Source organism: Colletotrichum chrysophilum, assembly GCF_026319265.1.
Source record: "Colletotrichum chrysophilum strain AFK26 chromosome Unknown scaffold_33, whole genome shotgun sequence".
Taxonomy (NCBI): Eukaryota; Fungi; Ascomycota; class Sordariomycetes; order Glomerellales; family Glomerellaceae; genus Colletotrichum; species Colletotrichum chrysophilum.
This window is the reverse complement of record NW_026517320.1, coordinates 48610-69597: the sequence shown is the minus strand read 5'-3', so window position 1 is coordinate 69597 and position 20988 is coordinate 48610. Positions and strand designations below refer to the sequence as shown.

General features: G+C 52.1%; 6 protein-coding genes across 6 annotated transcripts; 2 read left to right on the top strand and 4 right to left on the bottom strand.

Moving 5' to 3' along the window:
• Positions 1–1560: 1560 nt before the first annotated feature.
• On the top strand, positions 1561–3343 carry COL26b_005088 (uncharacterized protein; the record flags this gene model as incomplete). The annotated part of the gene is made up of 2 exons (XM_053177944.1): positions 1561–2258; positions 2308–3343. The coding sequence occupies 2 exons, from the start codon at positions 1561–1563 to the stop codon at positions 3341–3343; spliced, it is 1734 nt and encodes a 577-aa protein (XP_053038064.1).
• A 4122-nt stretch (positions 3344–7465) lies between these two features.
• On the bottom strand, positions 7466–8170 carry COL26b_005087 (uncharacterized protein; the record flags this gene model as incomplete). The annotated part of the gene is made up of 1 exon (XM_053177943.1): positions 7466–8170. One exon carries the CDS (start codon positions 8168–8170, stop codon positions 7466–7468), a length of 705 nt encoding a protein of 234 aa, XP_053038063.1.
• Positions 8171–8405: 235 nt separating this feature from the next.
• On the bottom strand, positions 8406–9011 carry COL26b_005086 (uncharacterized protein; the record flags this gene model as incomplete). The annotated part of the gene is made up of 1 exon (XM_053177942.1): positions 8406–9011. The coding sequence occupies one exon, from the start codon at positions 9009–9011 to the stop codon at positions 8406–8408; it is 606 nt and encodes a 201-aa protein (XP_053038062.1).
• Positions 9012–10224: 1213 nt separating this feature from the next.
• On the bottom strand, positions 10225–11022 carry COL26b_005085 (uncharacterized protein; the record flags this gene model as incomplete). Its single annotated transcript, XM_053177941.1, has 1 exon — positions 10225–11022. The coding sequence occupies one exon, from the start codon at positions 11020–11022 to the stop codon at positions 10225–10227; it is 798 nt and encodes a 265-aa protein (XP_053038061.1).
• A 1707-nt stretch (positions 11023–12729) lies between these two features.
• Positions 12730–13482, bottom strand: COL26b_005084 (uncharacterized protein; the record flags this gene model as incomplete). Its single annotated transcript, XM_053177940.1, has 1 exon — positions 12730–13482. One exon carries the CDS (start codon positions 13480–13482, stop codon positions 12730–12732), a length of 753 nt encoding a protein of 250 aa, XP_053038060.1.
• Positions 13483–18261: 4779 nt separating this feature from the next.
• COL26b_005083 (uncharacterized protein) lies at positions 18262–19972 on the top strand (the record flags this gene model as incomplete). The annotated part of the gene is made up of 2 exons (XM_053177939.1): positions 18262–18380; positions 18439–19972. The coding sequence occupies 2 exons, from the start codon at positions 18262–18264 to the stop codon at positions 19970–19972; spliced, it is 1653 nt and encodes a 550-aa protein (XP_053038059.1).
• Positions 19973–20988: the final 1016 nt, after the last annotated feature.

Below are 20988 nucleotides of genomic sequence, written 5' to 3'. Positions count from 1 at the left end.
GTTCCCACATCCCCCAGTCACCAACCAAGCAGGACATGTCTGGTTCTCCAGTTGTCAATCCTGTTCAGTCCAATCCCCAGCCAAGTCTAGGTCACTTTCTCTGCTCGCTTGGGGATCTTGTCTGGAGTATCTGCAGTCAGTCATCAAAGTCCCGTCACTTTGCGTATTCCCCCCAGCCAAGCCCACGTCCTCGCCTCCATCCGTAGGTACAAAGTAGTGTACTATGTACTGCCTGCGGTAGGTCCCTACATCACGTACATCCACCATACCCACAGCCCACGCCCTTGGACCTTCTTGGACAACAGAGGCTTGGAGACGTCTTGGGGAGGGGAGGGGACCACGCCGTACCTACCAAAGGTAGACAGACACTCACTCAGAAAGAGAGAAGGCGGAGAGGGGGTCCAAGTACCTACGTCCTCCCACCATCACCCTTGCTTGCACCATCAAGCACCTTTCCCGAATAATAAGACGCAAAGGCAAAAAAAAAACTGTGTCTCCCACACACCCCGGAGCGTCATCTCCCACGCCCCTCTGCATCTCTGCACTCTGCCCCCCTCCTCTTCGTCCCTGACCCCTTCCCATGGCCCTCGTCTCTCAGTCCTTTCCCCCCTGTCCTGTCGTCTCTTGCCCTGGCCGCCTCCCACTTTTTCTGTTCTCCCAGGCCAAAACTCCACTGCGCGGGCGAGACGAGACCTGCAAATCAGCCTCCAGGCTCGAACGTGCCGGTCTTCGTTCCAGCTTCTCGATCCGCTTTCCACCGACTCCATTTCCTATCCTTCCCTACCCAGTATTTTACTTTTTTACCTTTTTTTCCCTCTCCTCTTCTTAACCCTGTACCACCACTTTGGTACTTTTACCTATTCTCCCATCCATCCATCCATCCCTCCCTCTCGGATGCTGATGGCCTATCTCTGCCTTTAACTATCCACCTACCCGACTCAAACAAATACCTACACCTTCCCTCTCTCTGCCACACGCGCCGACACGGCCAGTTTTTGACACCCGTTTGCGTTTCCAATGCTGCGATATCTGTTTCTGCCATCGCTCGTCCTCGACCGCCGTCACTGACTTCGCCTACTCACTCGCCAGCCAGCAAGCAAGCAAGCCAGCGCAACAAAGCCATAGCCAGTCTTGAGCGTCTGTCTACTTTCACGCCTCGCCAGCTACAATTCTCCGCCTTTTCCACTGGCGAAATTCCCCGCGAATCGCTCCAGTCACCGCCTTTGTTTCTTGGGACGCCACCGCGCTAGGTCCTGAGCCACCAAAAACCTGCACGGAATAACCAACGGCCTGGTGTAGAACGAATAAGAAAAGGGACCGTCATCCTCCCGCCCCAAACAGCCCCCCTCTCCGCTCTTCCCTGCCGTCCACCCGATCCCGACTTCTTGGTCAACGATCTACGAGCTGCTGCTGCTAAGAGCATCTTGCCTACCTACAACAACAAATCCGTCACCACCAAAACCCCTCCTCGGATACTTATGATCGATCCTTCTTGTTCCTGCTTAGGAGTTGCGGCGACTAGGGACTAACGTTCCTCAATTCGCCCAAAACATCTTCACAATGGCTGTCGTTCTATCGTCAGAGGAGAACACCTACTTCTCCTCTTCCAACTTGCGTCGGTCGCACTCCCAACCCAAGTTCGTAACGAAACAGTCCGGCTTTCACACTTCCGCTTCTGCAAGTCAAATCAGCGACGCCTTTGCGGATTCGAAGGTGTACCCCGACTCTGCGCCATCTTCTGCTCCGTCCTCTCCTAGAACCGCCCATGCCGAGTCTACCGATTTGTCTTGCTCGTCAACGCCCGCCAGCAATGTCTCCATCGCCTCCGACTGCGACGACACATTAGACCTCGCCGTGCATGCCAACGACCACTTCGTCATTCCTCATTATGGGGAGTCCGGCTACTTTGATCAGGTAGAAGACCTCGAACCACCAACAAGTCCCAGGACGGGTGACTCGTACACGGTTTCGCCTGTCGATAACGACACCGAGGGCGACACGTCTCGGCCAAACACGCCAGAGTTCATCCTTGACGTAGAACACGCAGAAGACGACACTGCGGTCCGCGCGCAACCGTCACGACACGTTGATTACCTGTCGCACAACTGGAAAGAGGAGGATATTTGGTCATCATGGAAGTTTATTGTGTCACGGAGATCAGAATACAGCAATGCCGCCCGCTTAGAAAATGCTTCATGGAGAACGTGGATGAAGGCCAAAAACAAGCTCAAGACTGTGTCGCCAGAAACGCTTAACTGGTTGGTATACTGCACTGCTGAAACCGGACTTTTACTGACCCTTGTACAGGCTCAAGGACTGTGATGTGACTTGGCTCTACGGGCCGTTGCAGACGGGTCCAAATACGTTGAACCCTATCAGCACCGACCCTAACAGTGCCAGGCTGACGAAGAACAACTCTTTCGTCAACAAAAAGCCTATCCTCAAGAAGAGGAGCATGTCGGAGATCATGCTGCAGAGGTCACTTTCCGCTTCCTCCCTGATCAAGCAGGCCGCTGCAGCCGTCCAGGCCCAGGAGAAGGACGGCAGGAGACGACTCGCACGACCGACTTTGGAGCGTGCCTCAACCGACTACGTCACATTCCCATTTTCGTCAAGGAGGTTGAGCCGCGAGAGCTCAAATCTGTGCCCGTCCAGCACCTCGTCTGGCATTATCTCACCTAGCAGTGAGAAGAGGCACATCCACTTCAACGAGCAGGTGTCTCAGTGTATTGCGGTTGATATAAAGGGTGATGACGACGAAGATGAGGATGCCGACACGGAACGTTACGACAACAGCGACTCGGATGAAGGCGCCATCATGATGAAGAGGTCCAAGACCAAGAAGAAGATGCCTCTCATTAGGAAAAAATCGGCAAAGGCAGCTGCCGCTGCTGAGGGCAAGACGATCGCCATGCTTCCGTCTACGACATTGAAGTACCGAGAAGATACGCCTGAACCACAAGAGACGGCAATGAAGCACAGCACCGGCGTCTACCGAAGCCCCATCATGTCGCCCTCATCTTCCCAAGAAACACTCCGACCATCAAAAGGATCTGGAAAGTTTTTGTTCGACGACGATGATGAGGAGGAGGATGATGCTCCCATGGGCTGGCAATCACCAACCAAGACCGACGACAAGTCAACGGGCTTACAGCGATCATCGTCCACCAGCAGTCTGAACGCCGAACCGGCTGGCATGCGTAGGACCTCGTCAGGTATGTTCATGCCATATGAAGAGGGGGAATCATCTTCCAACGAAGGCATCATCGGCCGGGTCATTGATACAGTTAATACAGCCCGCGACATTGCTCATGTTATTTGGAACGTGGGTTGGAGGAAGTGAAGAGGTCAGCCAAGGATGGTCTCGGATTCTCAATCGATGAACAACAACCCGGCACGACGGCCGTCACCAGTGGATGTACGATACGGAGGAAGTTGGCGCTTCAGACACTGTGGCGGGGATATAATCGGCTCATACAAGGCCACGGATTCCGACGTAATGACACCATCGAGGGAATTTTCACGCAGCGGATCATCACTACTGGTCACGGGATCGACATGGATGGGAAACGGGTTAGGCATCGGCGCTTCGGCACAGCGAACATTTGGAACGGGCTGGTTACTGCCCTCGACACGTTTGCAACTGGAATGTTGCGTGGGGGTCTAATGACAACACACGGAATCACGCATGTAACAATTTTAGGAGGGATTTGGGGAAAACTTGGTTGGTCATTGTCATCATGAACTGGCACGTGATTTGGGTCCAGGGAACCAGGGTTTTCAGCACCGGCGTCTTGGAAAGAGGGCGGAGAACAAAAGAAAACGATTTGTTTCACAACACAAGAGCTGGTTGGGTCTCATCGGGAACGCTTCCACAGGGTGCTCACGCTAGCGTGGTTGCTGATCTGGGGTCTCTGCATGTCATGTCTCACGCTCAGGCTTGCGTGACCGTGGCTGGAAGACACTTTTTTTTTCGGAGCAGCGCCTCAGACATTACATTGGGGCATGTTGGCGATGGCTTGCATAGAGCCTGGAGATCAAGGGATGTGGAAGGCCCCCAAAGAGTATGAGCGGGATGAGATCCACGGCATTAGTACATAGAAATTAAAAAAGCTCGAGCAAATGAATCGACGCGGCGAATGCCAATCATGACAACATTTCTGTTTACTTCCCATCGTCATTTGGTCTGAGTGTGTCTGGCCGTTGGGCTCGTGGCCGGTGTTCGCTGTCTTCTTACGCTAATGTCTCAGTTCACTCGCTGCGATTATTGCTTTTTCACATCTGGGCGCTAGGGATGGCAGCTGTAATCGTCTTTGACCGCCATGGGGGCAATGCTCTCTCTGCTTTGCACAACTGATGTGAGGGTTGCCCGCAGCCGCCCGCCGTCCGATAACCTCCGCGGCCGCAGATATTTTCGTTGATCCGATCATCCGAGTCAAGCAATCCGTCCCCTCCCGCGGGAGGGAGAGGCGTCATGGAGGCGGAGGTGATTACGTGCTCTTCCTGTCCCCGCTCCCCTAGCCCCCGGGACCCGTGAGGCTCTTCTCTTGCGGGAGATGGAGATGGAGATCTGGTTTAGTGCATGTTTTGGGGGGCGTAGTAGGTGAGGTTGGCGGGTGGGGAGTGAGGCTGATTATGAGGCTCGATCTATCTATCTATCGACTATCTATCCTTTTTGGAGTATCCCTGCGGTTGATCACTGGCCGTGCCATTGCCATGGTTTTTTTTAATGCTTAGTGTGATCTCTTTGTTTGGATTTGGATTTGGTGAGTGTTGTTGTGTAGGTTTGCGGTGGTGGTAGGGACGGACCGAGGATTGATGTGGTGGATGGACGGTCAGGGACTTCGTGGCTCGTGTCAGGCTGCATTGATTGACGGGAACTGACTGCCCTGAGAGAAGGGATCCTCCTCCGACGACGACGATCTATTTTGTTTCTGGCGTTTGCTTGGGTTGTGGGCTTTTTGTGGATGATGGGCGGCGGAGGGCGGCCGGAGCTATGCAGGTCTGATGCTTGTTCTATCCCACGATTTTTAATCCTTTCGTTTTTCAGGGTCCTCAAGGGTCCTTTGAGTCTCCTGATGGTGGAGAGAGAAATGTGGCATTGAAGGTTATCTACGACCTATGCCGGGTTTTCTTGAGTCGTCATGCAGGACATCACACACACTATTTGCTCAACTACCGCGGTATGGTTATCTCTGTTTCCTTTTTGTGGGTTGCGGCTTTTTGCTTGTTTCGGTAACTTGGTGGTGTAACTTTCTCGGGCCTGAGTCGATGCTGTTGAGTAAGGTGAGTGGGATTACGAATTGGGTGTGAGAGTTTTGTTGTTTTGGTTGTTTAGAGGGGGGATGGGGAGGGAGACGGCTTGGACAAGGTTGCGGGTTGCGTTTGCGGCATGCCTTTGGACCTTGGGAGTTCGAGATAACCGGGGCAGTGCGGGAGCCAAGGGAGGGGGGGACGCTGAAGCCGGAGGGAGACGTGGAGGTGGGGGAGGGACCACTGGAGAAGGGCGGGGTGAGAGAGAAACAGAGAGCACGGCGTGAGAGTGTTCGGAGACTTTTGCGGTATCGGGTTTTGATAATGCACGATGAGGGCATGATCCCGAACGCCAAAGGGGCGTGGAGAACCCACGCCTTTTTTTTCCTTCTCGTACCTTGCCTGTGTTACGTGTACATACGTTTTGCTTTCCGTCTCAATTCACACAATTTTCCCTGGGCGGTGGCGAAAAGGCAGCAAGAAAAAAGAGGGACTGGCTGCGGTCTGGATTTCTGAGGAGGGGGGTGCCCATGGGGCGGCGGCGGCGGAGAAGGGGACCCTGAGAAACTTGAGAGGCGTGGTGTTTTACATGCATGTTGGTGTAATGTTGCATGTATGTAAGCTGCAGGAAGGGTTCTTGTTATCTTGGTTTTATCTTACGGTCTGCAATCTTTTTTGCCTTGTATTGCGTGCTGGTGCAGCGACGATCTTTTCGTGTGTTCCCTTCGGAGAGAAACGTCGTTTCTGGGAAGTAGGGCGGTACGACTGGAGAGGCGCCGGTTTACCTTGTTTGGTAAAGCGGGGGTCGGGGGGTGTTGATGTAGTACGCAGTACCTGGCGGTGTTCGTGGCCCGTATGCGAGATACGAGGGGAGGTTCGTAGCCCTTCTCGAGAAAGAGAGGTGATTAGCAAAGATGCTGGTGATGTGTGCTGACGCAGACTCGAGGTGAAGGGGATTGTGGATGATGGAAAGTTGTCTGTGATGGAGAGACATTTGGACGTGGGGGCCGGCCCAAGGAGGACGATCTAGCTACACGGAAACGACCAAGATTGCAAGCCACGCAGCTAGGAGTTTAGAGCTCCTGAGCATCAAATTCTCGAGCATCGGGGAAGGGCTAGGAGAGACATGCTCGTATGTCCGAGGAGACGGGGCCAAGGGAGAGAAAATTAGCGCGAGCCGCTGGGCAGCAGAATGGAAGTAATTGACATTATTTCATGGCGAGATACGCAAATGTTTGGGAACTATTGTGGATGGATGGACACAGCTCCTAAGCTGTCAGTGTGTCTACGCCCGTAGCTCCCCGTTGTCGAGGGATTGACCAATCAAGGGCGTCAATTCGGCTGCGTGTCACTGTGCGCCCCCCTCCAGAGTGTTTTCTCGATGCGGATGCGGCTGAGGGATGGTGTGAGGGAGCCGCGTTCCTGGGGTTGCAAAGCGTGGCGGTGATGGTTCTGGATGTGTGTCTTCCCCCCCTTTTCTTTCTTTATTTACGCCTCTCTCTCTCACTCTCTCTCTCCGGGAAAAGAGTTTGGATTCCTTGGTGTGTTTGGGATATTAGATCCCTTGTGTCCCGCGTTTGAAAGGGCACAGGTTCGGCTCTTATCTGTGGAGTCTGTTTCTGGCTGGCCAGGCCCCCCCTTTCCTGCGTATGGTGTAAGTTCCTGGGGGCCGTGGGATGTGAGACTTTTTGACAGTTGAGGCGCAATGGTGGCGGGTGTCCTTCGGAGAGAAGCGTGCGGAGGGTGCTTGGAGTGGGTTGTTTTGTGTGATTTGAGGGAGACTCCTTGGGGATGGATTCGTCATTGAAGATGTCAAGTCTTATGTGACGTCGAGGTTCATGTTCTCCTCGTGGATGCAGTGTTTCTACGCTAGCCATGACACACGAAGTCACCTAGGGCATGGAATTACCGATCTTCGGCTGGTTCCTGGGTAGTTTCTTCAGAGCGCATACGATTTTGGATATTACCTTGAGGGATGAGCAAACTCATGTGAGTCAGGACGTCGTCATAAGAGCCTTAAGCCAGGACTTAAGAAACCGAGTATCAGAAACCGCTGGGTTTCACGCAAGGAGCTGGTTTTCGTGCTATCAAGATGAATCGCTATCTTTGCCAACACCACACTCTCCGCCCGTCACAAGACGACCCTTGCCTGCTCCTGCAAATGTGATCACTTTGCAACACTCCCTCATTTCTTCTCGAACAGATGCTCAAATTATTGCAAAACTGTTGTATAATATTGTATCGACCGTTTCTGGGTGAAGTTCGCTTCCCTGATAGTAAGAATAGAGTGTCGGTGACTGCCTGGCCTGGCTGCAGTGTCGGTTTGACGCTTCGCATTGCTCATCACGACCTCTCTCATGTGAAGGGTGAGTTCGGCTTCGAATAGGAAGTCCTGAAGGGTGCTATCCAAGAAGCAGCGCTGGATGACTTGAATCTGTACCTCCTCGGGGTCCTTGGCCATATCACTGATGAAGTGAACGAGTCTCTTCGCAGTGGATGCGGCGACCCGCTGATCTCTCAGATCTGCTCTCTTGCTCTCTCTGGATTGCTTCTCCTCTTCGCTGTCCAGGGCATCGGACTGGCTTCCTCGATTTGTTCCCTTGGTTATCGCGTCTTCCCTGGGCTTGGCGACCGTTGTTCTGTCGGTGGTTGCGCTGAGGGTTTCGACGGCGCTCTCGAGGGTTTGTGGCGTGGGCTTGACTGCGTCGGGTGTGCCTTTGCCATTGGCTTTGAGCATCCCAGTAACTCCGTTGGCGGCGGTAAAACTCTTCATCGCAGAAAGATTGGCTAGACACTGGTTTCGGGCCTGTTCGAACGCATCTTCAACGATGCTCTTGAACTCGTAGCCGTTCTCATCGGTTGACTGGTCGTGACGCTTAAGCGGTAGGTTAAGGTTAGAGAGCAGGCTTATGATCATGCTTCAACCGAGCTCGAATCTCTCCGGATCTTCGTGAATGATTCTTAATGTGGCACTGAGAATGTCGGGAATGATGTGTGGGGTGAAAGTCTTGTCAAGGCCGGGGTTGAGAATCTACGTTAATTGTTAGACAATGGTAGCATAAATGAGACGCCAACTTACGTAGAACTCTTCTAGGGCTTTCTCTGCTTCGTTGGGAGTGAATTCATGCTGTTCGATGAGAAGTCGCAGCTGGTCAGTCGAGCGATTCAAGTTGGTAGTAGACATGTTGGGGCTGTACGAGCTCCCTGGAGCTTGAAGCTTGCCGTTCTTCGTTATCCTTGGCAGAGTTCCATCTCAAGGCTTCTGGATTTGAGTTCTGCACTCCTCCGCACAGCTGCCGACAAATTTGGTTCCATGTCTTCCTCCGCTCTTTCAGCTTCCCGATGTCATTTGCCACGTCCTGGCATTCTCTGAAGAAGAAGATCTGATCTGTGCTCCCGTCAATTTGGACGGCCGAACACAAGCCAGTGTCCGCGTCTGGGTACGCTAAAGCGTGATACTTGATGTTACTGAATCCGCGACCGAGCTGCAAGATAAACCTCAGGGCCTTCGTGGTGGGCGCTATGGCTCTCGCAGCTGCGATTTGAGAATCTGCGCCATCTCCCTCGCACAGCCTTTTGACCGAAAGGCCCTTGTGCACCTTGTGGTTGAACTGGAGGTCCTCGAGCGGGAGGTACCAGCCAACCCAAACTCCACGACACTCGAGACTGCCGCCCTGTCCGACCTCCTGAGCCGTAGGTTCATCTGGGGCAGTGATTCTCTTCTTTGAGTTGTCGTTCTTCAAGTCGGTTTTGAGCATTGTCTGGGTACGTTCGTCAGCTTGATATGCGAGAATTGAAGCTTCAGATTCTTTGGTCGAGAATCTCCTAGCCCATCGTCGTAGGCATGGAGTCCCGTAGAGCAACACAGATCCCGGGAGAGAGGGATATCAACGTCCATGGTGTTTTGGATCGTCGGCGAGAATCGGGAATGTTTGGGGGCTCGACGGGGCGGGATTCACTGCGGAATTCGAGTCTATGAATGTCGTGATGACTCTAGAAGGGCGTGATACCTTCAGAAAAGATATAGATAGTTGACGTTTACTGTGGGATGAATAGAAGAGAAAGTGTAGTCATGAATTAATCGATGCGTTAGCTTTGATACCCTCGCGCAAGGCCTCTGGCCGTTCAGTCATTTTTACCTGCTTAGAGCGACAGACCTCTTGACTTCGCGCCTCCTGAACTTTATGCGGTGATGTTCAGAGGGTTTACTTGCTAGCAGGAACGTGTGGGGTTTCTGTACTGTTTTCCTTGGCCGGTAGAGGGCAAAAGTACCTATAGTGTTTCCAGAATTGTGCCCGCGAACAGGGTGAATTTGGCCGTAGTCTTTTCCCCCGTGTAAATGCTCGTCGGGTGTGCAGATAAATCAACATTGAGGATGTCAAGTCTATTGGATATGAAGGCTAGTTTATTATTAAATAGATGTAGTATTTCTAAAATAGATATAACACACGAAATCAGCTAAGGCACAGAAATATTGATCTTCGGCTGAATTCTAGGTTGTTTCTTTTTAAGAGCCTCGTTTAGGTGGGCTTTTACAGTGAAATACAGGTAAATCCCGTGTTCCTGTAAACCAGAACTTGGGCATTAGAACATGACATTGGACCAGGATTTGACAGAGCTTGCGAGTATAAGACCGCGTTGGAGATGCATATAGCTAGTCCTGTGCTATTAAGACGAATCGCTGTAAGGAAACTGGTCTGCTAAGAGTAACTCAGCCTACTTTGTAAACTCAATCCTCGGCTTCCCTCCGGCGTCAATTCCCCTGTAGGCTTCTTCACCAAACCTCTCTGTTCGTGATCGATTGATTTCTTCTCACTTTGTGTGTATGAATATAGAGCTCAACTGTCGTGTAAGAGTTCTTCTGCATCTCAGCGTATGAGATGTTTTCCGTTGCATCGAAACGCTGATGGCGGGCTGAGTTTTTCGATATGCTCAAATGTGTAACAAACATCAAGCATTTGGGCAGCCGGCTCAAAGGTCCTCCAAGTCACTCTCAGTGCCCTGGAACCATTCGATGATACGAAAAAATGCCAGAATCGTGTCCTGAGCATGCAGGGGAAAGCCATGTTGGAGATTCTGCATCAAACGCTCGTCGGACAGGAGAGCCATCCGTCTAATGAACTTCATGATCTGGGTGATGTTGTCGGTGTCAGGAGGCACTTCCGCCTTGTCTTCTCTTTTGGTTCTCTTGCGTCCGTTTGTTGACTCCTCCCGGTTGCTATCCAGCTCGTCGGCATCGCCTCTGCGGCGCTTCTTCTCGTCATCAACCTCGCGCTGTTCCGACCGGTGCTCGTTCTTTGACTCCTCCGTGTTTCGACTCTCCTTCCTATGACTCCAGTGCTTCTTGCTGGTATGATCCTGCTGTTGGCTTCTCGCTCTCTTCAGGTTCCGAGTCTCAACCTTTGGCGATTCATCACTGACCACGCCCCTAGACCTGTCTTTCTTGACATCCATGCACCCTTCTTCCTTCTCAACGTCTGTGGGTTTCATACCGCTCTCATCCGTAGAGCATCCTCCATCATAGTTGCGGTTGCCGGAGTCCGCAGAAGGTGGCTCGCTGAAATCACGAACGTTGTAGCTGCGAATGTTTGTGTCGCTCTTCTCCGTCACTCGAAGCTTTTTGATCCTCTGCTCTCTCTTGTCTTTTCGAGACTCATTGTCTCGTTCGGCGTGTTTGTCGGAAGATGCGTAACTGGAGCTACGTGGGTTCTCCAGGCTTTTCTCCAGACTCTTCCCCAAGCTGATCTCCAGCTCCTCGCACGAACCCATGATCTTGGTATTCAACTGCAGCTCATTGAGGACATCCCTCGTCACCTTAGTGTCTCCGCCCTCCTCGCGTTGCTTTCTGGCTTCCTAGCGGCTATCGTTGCTTGATGAGCACTTCGCTCCGTTCTCAGCAGCCTTTCCAATCTGAAACTGTGTGCAACTGGTGATACTTTTGAAAGCTGCCACCCCAATAGCCAAGGCGTGGGTACTTGGGAGGTATTGTAGTCGAAGAGGAGAGAAAGTTAGTCAACAGAGCGGTAGATACGAGGAATATTTATACACTAATGGATTCTAGCTGGATATGTCGAAGGTCTTTGCTATACAGGAATACATGCAGTTGATCACATTAAGCTAGATAGACTTAAATGTTGAAGTTGCAAAGGATTTTACTCAGACATGCATCTTTGACCATGTTAGTACTTGACGCTATCCTTGGTTTCTCTCTTGCTGAAGCAAGCCTTTAACTCAAACTTCGTTTCTAGGGTGAAGTTTCATGACTGTTGTCGTTTTCCCATCCTGTTCCCTCCCCCACTTGACCCTATCATGTTGTCTCGGATCCCAGGACGACCATCGCAGTTGCGGTCTTGACGATGTAGACCCAATAGTCTCGGGTATGATTTTCATATCGGAAGAAAGCTGGACGTCGTAACCTCAGAAAAGACTGAGATACTGCCAGTTCGGGAGACTGGAGACTTGAGAAGCAAGCTGTGTACGACCTTTTGGTCTGCGACATATGCTCGACAAAAACCTTTCCCAAAACCTTTACCGTTCTCTAAAGACTCTGATTATATTCTGATTTTTGTTCTACTCTTGTAATTGTATTAGAAATCTGTATAGATAACAGCGGTGAAGAGATGTGCGAAAATATAGCCTGCGACTCTTTGTTCGTCGGTATTTACGATATGAAACCCTCCTCTTGCGCTTTTCTCCACCTCACATCACGGCTTCGAAACCGTGGCACGTCACACTAACACTAATGAACATTCATCCAGTGAATGAGATTATAATAGGTACGGTAGCAGGTGTTGTGAGCAAGGTACTCAGATGGGGACCTGGGTCGGCACAATGTTAGAGTCGCTCATTGACTGGCAGTACAACAATGCATATCACAAGATTGACGAGCACGTGCTATTGCACGTTAGAGTTGTTTCCATTGGCCTTCGGCATCCGTGGGTCGTGAGATTGACACCCGGGTACACGTATGGAATGATGGATACAGAAACAAGGTAAAGTCGAGCCTCGACCCTACTGGCATCCTCGTCCGTTAATTTCTCAAAGATGACTCGAACAGCGATCTGGAAACGTCAGAATGTCAGGGCGGGAGCTTCCTATAGGCAAATTGACAACTCATAGATGACGTTAGAAGAGTCCCCATTATTGTAAACTGTAGAATACAGAGATATCTGGCCTAGTCTATGTGGCTAGTCTCTGTGCTGTCCATTTCTGTGCCATCAATCGCTGTGCAATTCTGCTCTGCTGGAACCTCGTCCTCCGCTGGTCATCGAATGACCCTCCCTGTGATTACTTTGTGACCAATTCATTGGCTCTCCGTTTGATGCTGAAAATGCTGCAAAAACGTCTCCCATAAGAAAAGTTGCGCAGCTGTTGTGTGTGAGATTCTGATAATCGTAAGAATGCTGAAAGAAAGAATAGAACGTCGGAAAGTGCCGACTGGTTGACAGAAATGAGACGATGTAGCAGATGGTTGGCTTATCTCTTCGCCGCTGTGATGGCCATGTTCTGGAAGGACTCAACCATATCCATCCATCCTACCATCATCTTCTTCCCAATAGGATGAATCCATTTGAAGCTCTCGATCTGGCGCTTGGTGGACAGCTGAGACATCCTCCGGAAGAACCTGACCAGCTTCAGATCCTCCTCGTCGAAAGCAGAGACGTAGCCGCCAGCATGATGTCTCGATCTCTTTGTCTTGCTGAAGGAGTTCTCCTGATCGCTTTCCAAATCCTCAGACTCGTCTCTGCGTCGCTTCTTCGCACCATCGCTCTTTTGCCTCTGGTCAGCGTCCTGGTGGGCTGGGATAGCTGTAGCTGTCCTTTGGATTTCAACCTCTGATGAGTTGTCGCTGTCCGCCTCGGAAATGGCGTCACTATCGGACTCGCCCTCTTCTCCGTTCTCCCCAGGCTCGCTGTCATCCTCAGACTCGCTCTTCTCCTCAGGCTCGCTCTTCTCCTCAGGCTCGCTGTCGTCCTCAGGTTCGCTGCTATCCTTAGCCTTATCTGAAGATGTATTACCGGAGTTGCGTAGCCTCTCCAGTCTCTTCTCCAGCACTTTGATCAAGCGCTCATGAATGACTAAGAGCCTGTAATCGTCTCCAAGCGAGTCGAGGTCTACTTCGATGTCCTCTTTGATGCTCTCGTGAGAGTCGTGGACCTCTTTGAGATGTGTTTTGACAATTTGACGGCGCTCTTCGATACTGGCCATGTTTGCGTCGGCAGTAGGCATCATTGGGTCTTGTTCTTGGTAGTTCTGAATACCCCGATCCTTGATATTCTAAGGTTCGTTCTTGTTCCTCCGTGTTCTTGCTCAGATGGTGCGCAAGCTAGTTGTTCTCAACTTTCCCCCACCAGTCTCGTAGACCTCTGATGCTCAAGTGCGTACGTCTTTGAAAGGCGTGATGCCTTCAAAATTGGTGCAGGTCGTTGACGAACGTTGTGGGATGAATAGAAGAGAAAGTTGTTTCACGACGTGGCCGCCAAAACAATGGATTTTATACCTGCGAAAACGCTGCGTTTAGGTTATTTTCGTAGAGGGAAAGAGCAAGGAACAAGGCAAGGAAAGTACAGTTTTCAAGCTAGTCAGGCAGGAGCGAAGGAAACGTGAGAAAGGTGAGGTTGATCCTGCCTCGACACTTGTACCTGGTGAAGTAGTATGGTATGTATCTCTCCTAGACTGACAGCCGGCTCTCTAACCCAGTTTTCCTATATTTGTTCAACAAGACGCACCCTGGCTTGATCACCCCGAACGGGATCTCCCTCATGCCTATGACTATCCCCCGGGTCGACAATACAGCTGGTTGTCAATCAGCTTCGCAAGGTGAAGTTGGCAACGAAACGGCCTCCTCGACTTGTTAAGCGCCAAATACACGAAGACTCCGGCCTTCTTCTCTAGTCAGACACGAACTCACGTGGCAAGATACGAGAAGATGTATTGCTGGTGGTGTTCCTTTTGCTTGTTTTCCTCGGCGCATGCCCTCGCAATTGGTCTCCGGGTACTAGCCAAAGGGAGTCAGGCCTCACGCAGCCAAATGTCCGAGACGGGCCAAATGACGGCCCGAAGGCCCGTTGCCCCGGGTTTTGAGGTGTCGGTGGCGGCGTGGTGCTGTGGGGCGGCAGCACCGAGATAGGGGCCCGCCGGCCCAGACACCGGTGGCAGTGGTTGTCGGGAAGGAGAGGAAGAAGTAGTCTTTTATGTAGTTCTGTACTGTTGAGTACGGGGGTCACGGTCTCATCGATCTCATGTTTTTGTGGCACTTGCTTAGGCGTGGGATTGAAGGCTGTTGACTGTGGCGATCATGGCTGACTCCTGGGAGAATGTGTCATCATTGAAATTTTATGTGCGGGTTATCCGAACTTATCGCATAGTCTCTATTAGCTTGTCCTTGGTGTTCTGGAACAACATGTTGCTTGGGGTTGACTTGTGTAAACGAGGACACCGTCATGTGGAGGGGCGACGGTGCACGACGGACGACGGACGACGATGACGACGACGACAACAACAACAACAACAACAACAGCGAAAGCGACAGCACTAATGGACAATAAAGACAGCAACAACAAGAGACATCCAAGACAACAGCGACGACGACGAAGACAACAGCGACGACGGCAGAAACGTCGGCAGAAACAAGACGAAAAACATCAAACATCGGGTATGATTCTCGAAACATCGCCGCTGACCTCAATTTCGATCTCAAGCATTCTCAAACAATGAGTACGCCACAGTCTCTTTCAGCGATGCGCAATCCAAGACCGATAAGCACACCTGGCTGTTCTCGAGATATCACGAGCGGCCAAATGCGGCTTCCCACCATCAAGCTCCGTGAATCTCAATGATGATCATCGGTCGCTTGTCCGGCCAAACCTACGTGATCACTTGTTCCATCGACAAGGTAGCTAATTTCGATATTTCTCTTGAAATCCATCGAGTTCGACGCTCGTATAGAATTGTTGTGTCCCGTCGGCGCCTGGCCAAAGAGGTTCTGTATGCGGTCAATTTCTGACTTCAGTCAAGCCACGACCTTCTCAGCCACCCCACCACTTCTTCCCTTGACCAAACGCCATCACGGTGAGCTCGGTGAAGAAGGCGGCTGTCAAATATCGAATCTTCCTCTCAAGGGATGCTTAATTGCAATAACCATTCATGCCCTTCACCTGGCGCATCCAATATTCTTCCTGAGCCATTTCTCCATAGACCTCAATGGAACAGCCTGTTTGCAAGGTGCCGAAGACAATCAGTGGACGTGAAAACACGCTCGAGCCAATGAAGTACCCCTCTTGAGCCATACCCTGTCAGGAATGTGGAAAGTTTAGGTAACACGACCGGAACATGCCCGAGCCCCAAGACAGCCGCATGAACACAAAACACTTTGATTGGATGTTTCTAGGGCTCATTTCCTTTTGTTCCCACTCGGTGGAAAGACTCTCCGGGTCTGGGCTGAGTCAGTTCGTCCCAAATTCTGCCACACGAGTGATCTGTCCCCCGCGACACCGCCCACCACAACTCTATATAATGAGCGTCTGTCTCCGCGTCTTCCTCTTCTTTTTCTTTTCTTCTCTAGCTCTCTTTGGTCAGTTTTGCCTTGATCCTAAAATTTGGACTTCATTTGCTAACCCCTTTGCAGCCTTTTGGCTTAGATCAAGTGTAGTATCTGTTCTTTTCAGTTTAATCTCTGAAAGGTCTCTAAGGAGACCAATCGTGATTATTCTTATTTTTGGCTTTAGGGAAGAGTCCTCTGTGCTTGCACATGACTCATCCCACAGTGTCCCTGGTATTACACTGCCTCCAGGCGACGCGAACCTCTTTTTTCATTGTACGCTCTGGCTTGTCCAGGGGTATGAAGAAGAAGCTTCTATACCCCCCATGAATGCTGGCAACTGTCAGCAGCTGTGACGCAATACGCTAGTTTTTGGTCAACTAAATACTGACACAAAGAGGGGAGCCCATAGAAGACTTGACCCACAAGTGTATCAGCCTGTTTACGTGATGAACATCATCTTCCACGTTGATGTTCTTGTTCAGCTTATGGTCGTAATGAGAAAGATTGGTGGATGGTTTGGCTGTGTTACACTAACCTCGCTCCAAGTCACCACCGAGATGTAAGATAATGAAGGCCGGTCATGCTATGCCAGCCCTTTAGGATAGCTTGCCAAATTCGGTAACTTTGCTGGAGAAGGCATCTTCTCTTCTCACCTCACGAGATGACATATACGGTGCTAGGCAGCTGAAAGATGCTAAAGTTGGGACGTGGCCAGATTAGTACGATCATAATGGAACTTGAATCTCTCAAAGCCAGGTGCCATTTTTTCAACTTGCGAGTGATGATCTTCGAGTCGACGAATAGCCTTGAATCATTGAAAGCCGGAGAAACGTGCGTGTCAAAACTGCCATGGTTAGTGTTTCCCCCATGCATCTTTTCGAGCACGACCACTCATCGCCGCCAGGGTCCCCACGGCATCTACAGAAGCCTCTTTCGCCAGGCGGAAGACCTTTCAGTTTACCTTGACACTGCTTGGGAGGTAATCCCGGGCGTGGTGTTCCTGCCATTGCTCCTCCTCGGCGAGATGATGATCATCATTGGCGTCTTGATCATTTTGCCGATGATTCAAGTCACGAAGAGCATCTACTCAGCTTTCTTCTTTGTCCTTTGCGTATGGTCAAAAGCCGTCAGCGTTTTTTCTCGATTGCTTCTGCTACTGAGAAGCATCGCAGCTCAGGTTGTCCGGACACGAGTTGACAAAAATGGTGCATTCCATGGGGTCGACATCCATGCTGGCATCTCTTCGGTCCGGAAAAGGTTTCGGTACGCCCTGCCGCCGCCGTTTGTCCCATTCCGGTTGTTCTTTCGGCGAATGCCGTTGCAAGTCTCGGGGCGCGAGATGGACGTGGAGGCAGTGCGCGGGCATCAGGACGGCCGCATGCAGAAGAAAGAAGGCGTACTGCAACGAGGCGGGAAAGAGTAGAAAATCTGAGCATCAACATACTGTCGCAAGAGATGCGCAGAAGATTTCGCCTGCCGAGCACTCCCGGCCACTGCAAGTAGGGCCAGACCCGCAACGCCGAAGGGCGCCGCTCGTGGTTCGGACCAAATGGGGTCGGCCCGGTCCGGACGCCGTCCCTACGCCGACGATCTCCGGGGAATGCTCCTCGTTCTCGCTTAGGAGCTCAATCCAGCTGCCTCTTTCCCGCAGGAGAACGATCGATCCAGACCGTTCCAACGCATCACCGTTGCATCTTTAGCGTCCCCGAATCCCACGCTCGCTTACATCCACGCAGCCCCCAATATCGTCGTCAAATTCGAAAATTATGCCCGTTTCTCCAGTGATCGTGCCTTAGGTGATGATTACCATCTCATGGAATCGTCATAGACTTTGCTGCTGCCTGGCTTGGCCGGTTCTGGGTGCGCTCTTTGCCATGTTACATTAGACTTTCGCACCAGTCAGAGATCGAGTTTCCCGCGTACCCATGTCCGGTCTCCCTTCACTTGGCACACCTGCTAAGGGGGGGCAGTGCCTGGCACACTCTAATTGCACTGCGAATCCTACGAACAGCCTTCCCGAGCTGCCCTTTCCCAACGGCCTTCTTCTTTCCCTTATCGTAGATCAGAGTTTATATCTGGAACATGGGGTTTAATTCTGCCCAGATGACGCTTTCTCTGCCCGTTTGATGTTACGCGGAAACGTGGATGTGAGGGGGGAAGTTTAGGCAACAGCAAATTGACGGAAAAATTCATCACAACAGCCGCCGCGAGTTCATCTCATTCTTGTTGAAAAACACATTTGATCTGTCATTTTTTCTCTTGTTGCGTGTGGGTTAGATAAGGGACCGTTGTCTCCCGCACTCCCTGTTCAGGACATACGAGAGATCCGTCGATGAACTCTGGTTTGTCCACCCCCGTCTCACAACCAACGAGACGAAACCGCAACCGGGTCGCTGGGACGCCGCCGGCTTACAAGCGTATTCTCGCACCAGACTTTCAGCCCTACGATCAGACCAATCAGCCCTATGACGATTCGTCCGGGCCCGGAAGTGCTCACCTTCGCGCTCGAGGACTGGCCGCGCAAGGACGGGCCCAGCACCCGGGCCAGCAAGCCCAAGGTGCGGACCGGGTGCATTACTTGCAAGTATGTAATCATTCTTCAGACTGAGACATGTTCTTGTCAATGTTGACGTTTATGGCAGACGCCGCAGGGTAAAATGTGACGAAGCGAAGCCGACATGCCACAACTGCGTCAAGCGCAAGGTCCCGTGTGAGGGCTACATCACGGAGCCGCGGGCACCGAAGACACCCCCGAAGCAGGCGTCGCGGTCGCCGAGGGACGCGGTGGTGGCCATCTCGCCGCGGGTGGTCGAGCCGAGCTACGAGGGCCTCGTGTTCACCAGCCAGCTGCAGCGGGACCACTTTGACCACTGGCTGTGGTTCGCGGGTGACACGCTGGTGTTCCCGTCGGAGCTGATCACGGAGACGATACCACAGCTCGCGAGGTCCGACGCCGGCGTGAGGAATGCGGCTTTTGCAATTGGCGCTGCGTCGTTGGGGAGTTTCACGAGAGAGCAGCGGCTCAGGGGAAAGGGGCCGTATTATTCTGATGCGTTGAGGTACTATAACCGCGCGTTGCAGCACACGGCGGCGTCGGTCACAACGGAGGAGTCGTTCCCGAAGGTGCTCATGACGTGTCTTTTGTTCTTCATGTTTGAGGCGTTGCAAGGGGATAGGAAGGCGGCGCTGATTCACTTGAATCACGGATGTCACATTCTTGATCAGTATGAGCGACGGGTCGGGCGGAAGAGGACGCCGCTGCTTGAGGCGATAGTTGCGAACTTCCAACGCCTTACGATGCAGTCGTGGAGTCATGGAGGAGATCATCCCGCTGAGACTGAAGAGCATGTTCCGTGGTGCTGTCGAGGGAGGATGAAGCGGTATGCTGTGGATGAGATGCCGGAGGTTTTTGATACCCTCGACGAGGCACATCGCTGGTGGGAGATTACCCAGCACCATGTCGTACACCACGCACCACTATTGATTGGGTTCAGGGTCGAAGGGACGGGGAACAAGTCGCCGGCAGCGTATCCCTCGACACAGAGCTTGCCGATATCTACTGAGAAGGTCAAGGAGCACATGAAGTTCATTGAGCGCTGGCGAGCAAGGTTCCTGCCTCTGGTGGGGGCGCCGGAAAAGCACGCCAAAGACCAAGAAGATCGGGAGCGGCTGAAGACCCTCGGTCTGAGGATACATTCTACGTATCTGTCCGCACCTACAAAAACAGCAAATTACACGGACTGGGAAGCACTCGTATCCCTGACGCCCGCGTTCAGGGAGGTCGTCACGCTCAGCGAGAAGTTTCTCACAATTCAACAGCGGCACGCGAAGATGGGCGAGGTGTTCACAATGAACAGCATCAGTCCCACGTGGCCGCTCGGCGCGGCGGCCATCCTGTGTGCCGATGACAGCGTGAAGGCGGACGCGATGAGGTTGCTGCGCAGGTTTCCTCGCCGGGATGGGCTTTGGGATACGTGTACGTATGTCACGATGCTGGAGGGCGTTAATCGGGCAAAGGAGACGCTTCGGAGCCGTACTGGGGAGAGCAGCGATGGGGATCACATATTCAGCTACGAGGTTGTGTACGATGAGAAGTCCATCTCGTGGGTCAAGGCCGTGGAGGATCCGGCGGTCGTCGGAAGGGATGCGCTGGAGTACAAGATCGAGATGCCGTGAGCTTTTGAGAAGAAGTTTGCAAACAGGGCAGTGTCCACCGCACAAGCGTGGAATCTGTATATCGCCTCTGATCGCATGAACATTTATCGTCGCTGTCATCTATCGTCGTCGTCGTTACTATCGCTCTCTTTTTCTCCACTACTATTATCTTTCTGGAAGTAGCAAGTACGCCACTAGAGGTACATGGGACACTGCCTGGCTAGCAAAGCTCTTTTGGACAGACCGAGGCATGGAAGGGATCATTGTCAGTCTGCTGGCTCGGGCAAGAGTACGGCCTTGATATGGCTAGGCGCATGGGAGGAACGCCTGGTGGATGATAGTTGCCAGGGAAGAAAGGGGCGATATCGAATGAACCATTGACTCTTTCCGCACTTGGCCTTGTTTCCATGTCATGTAAGTCACAGTTTCCTACAGAGCTACAAGGTACAAGGTAGGAAGAGCAACGGCGGAGACGGGCAGGAATTATCAGAAGGCAATGTCGAGGAAGCAAGGCGACAAGAAGCAGTCGAAAGAGTAGCGGGAAGGAGTGAGCGTGGATAAACCAGACCGCAAGCACAGCAACAGGAAGTGCCTGCCGACAGGGGAAGGCGGAAAGAACATCGACGGGAAGCAACAACGAGGGATGGCGGAAGGCACGATGTCAGGAAAGAGCAGCAAGTGAGCGACCATAAATAACGCGGACCTGACGACGTCCGTCTCCTAGAACCTCGTCCCAACATCATCACCATTCTCAGCACCGCCAGCTTCTATCAGCATTCAACCAGACACAACCACACCACATCATCAGCTCTTCTCTTTTGGATTACCACATTCATCAATCGTCCCACGTCAGTCATGGCAGGCAATCAAGACACGGTTGCGGCAAGCAACCAAGACGCGGTTGTGACAAGCAATCAAGCCGCGGCTGCGGCAAGCAATCAGGACGCGGCTGCGGCAAGCAATCGAGACGCGGCTACGACAAGCAACCAAGACCACAATCCACCCACTACTCCAACGGCTGCAACATCTACAACGGC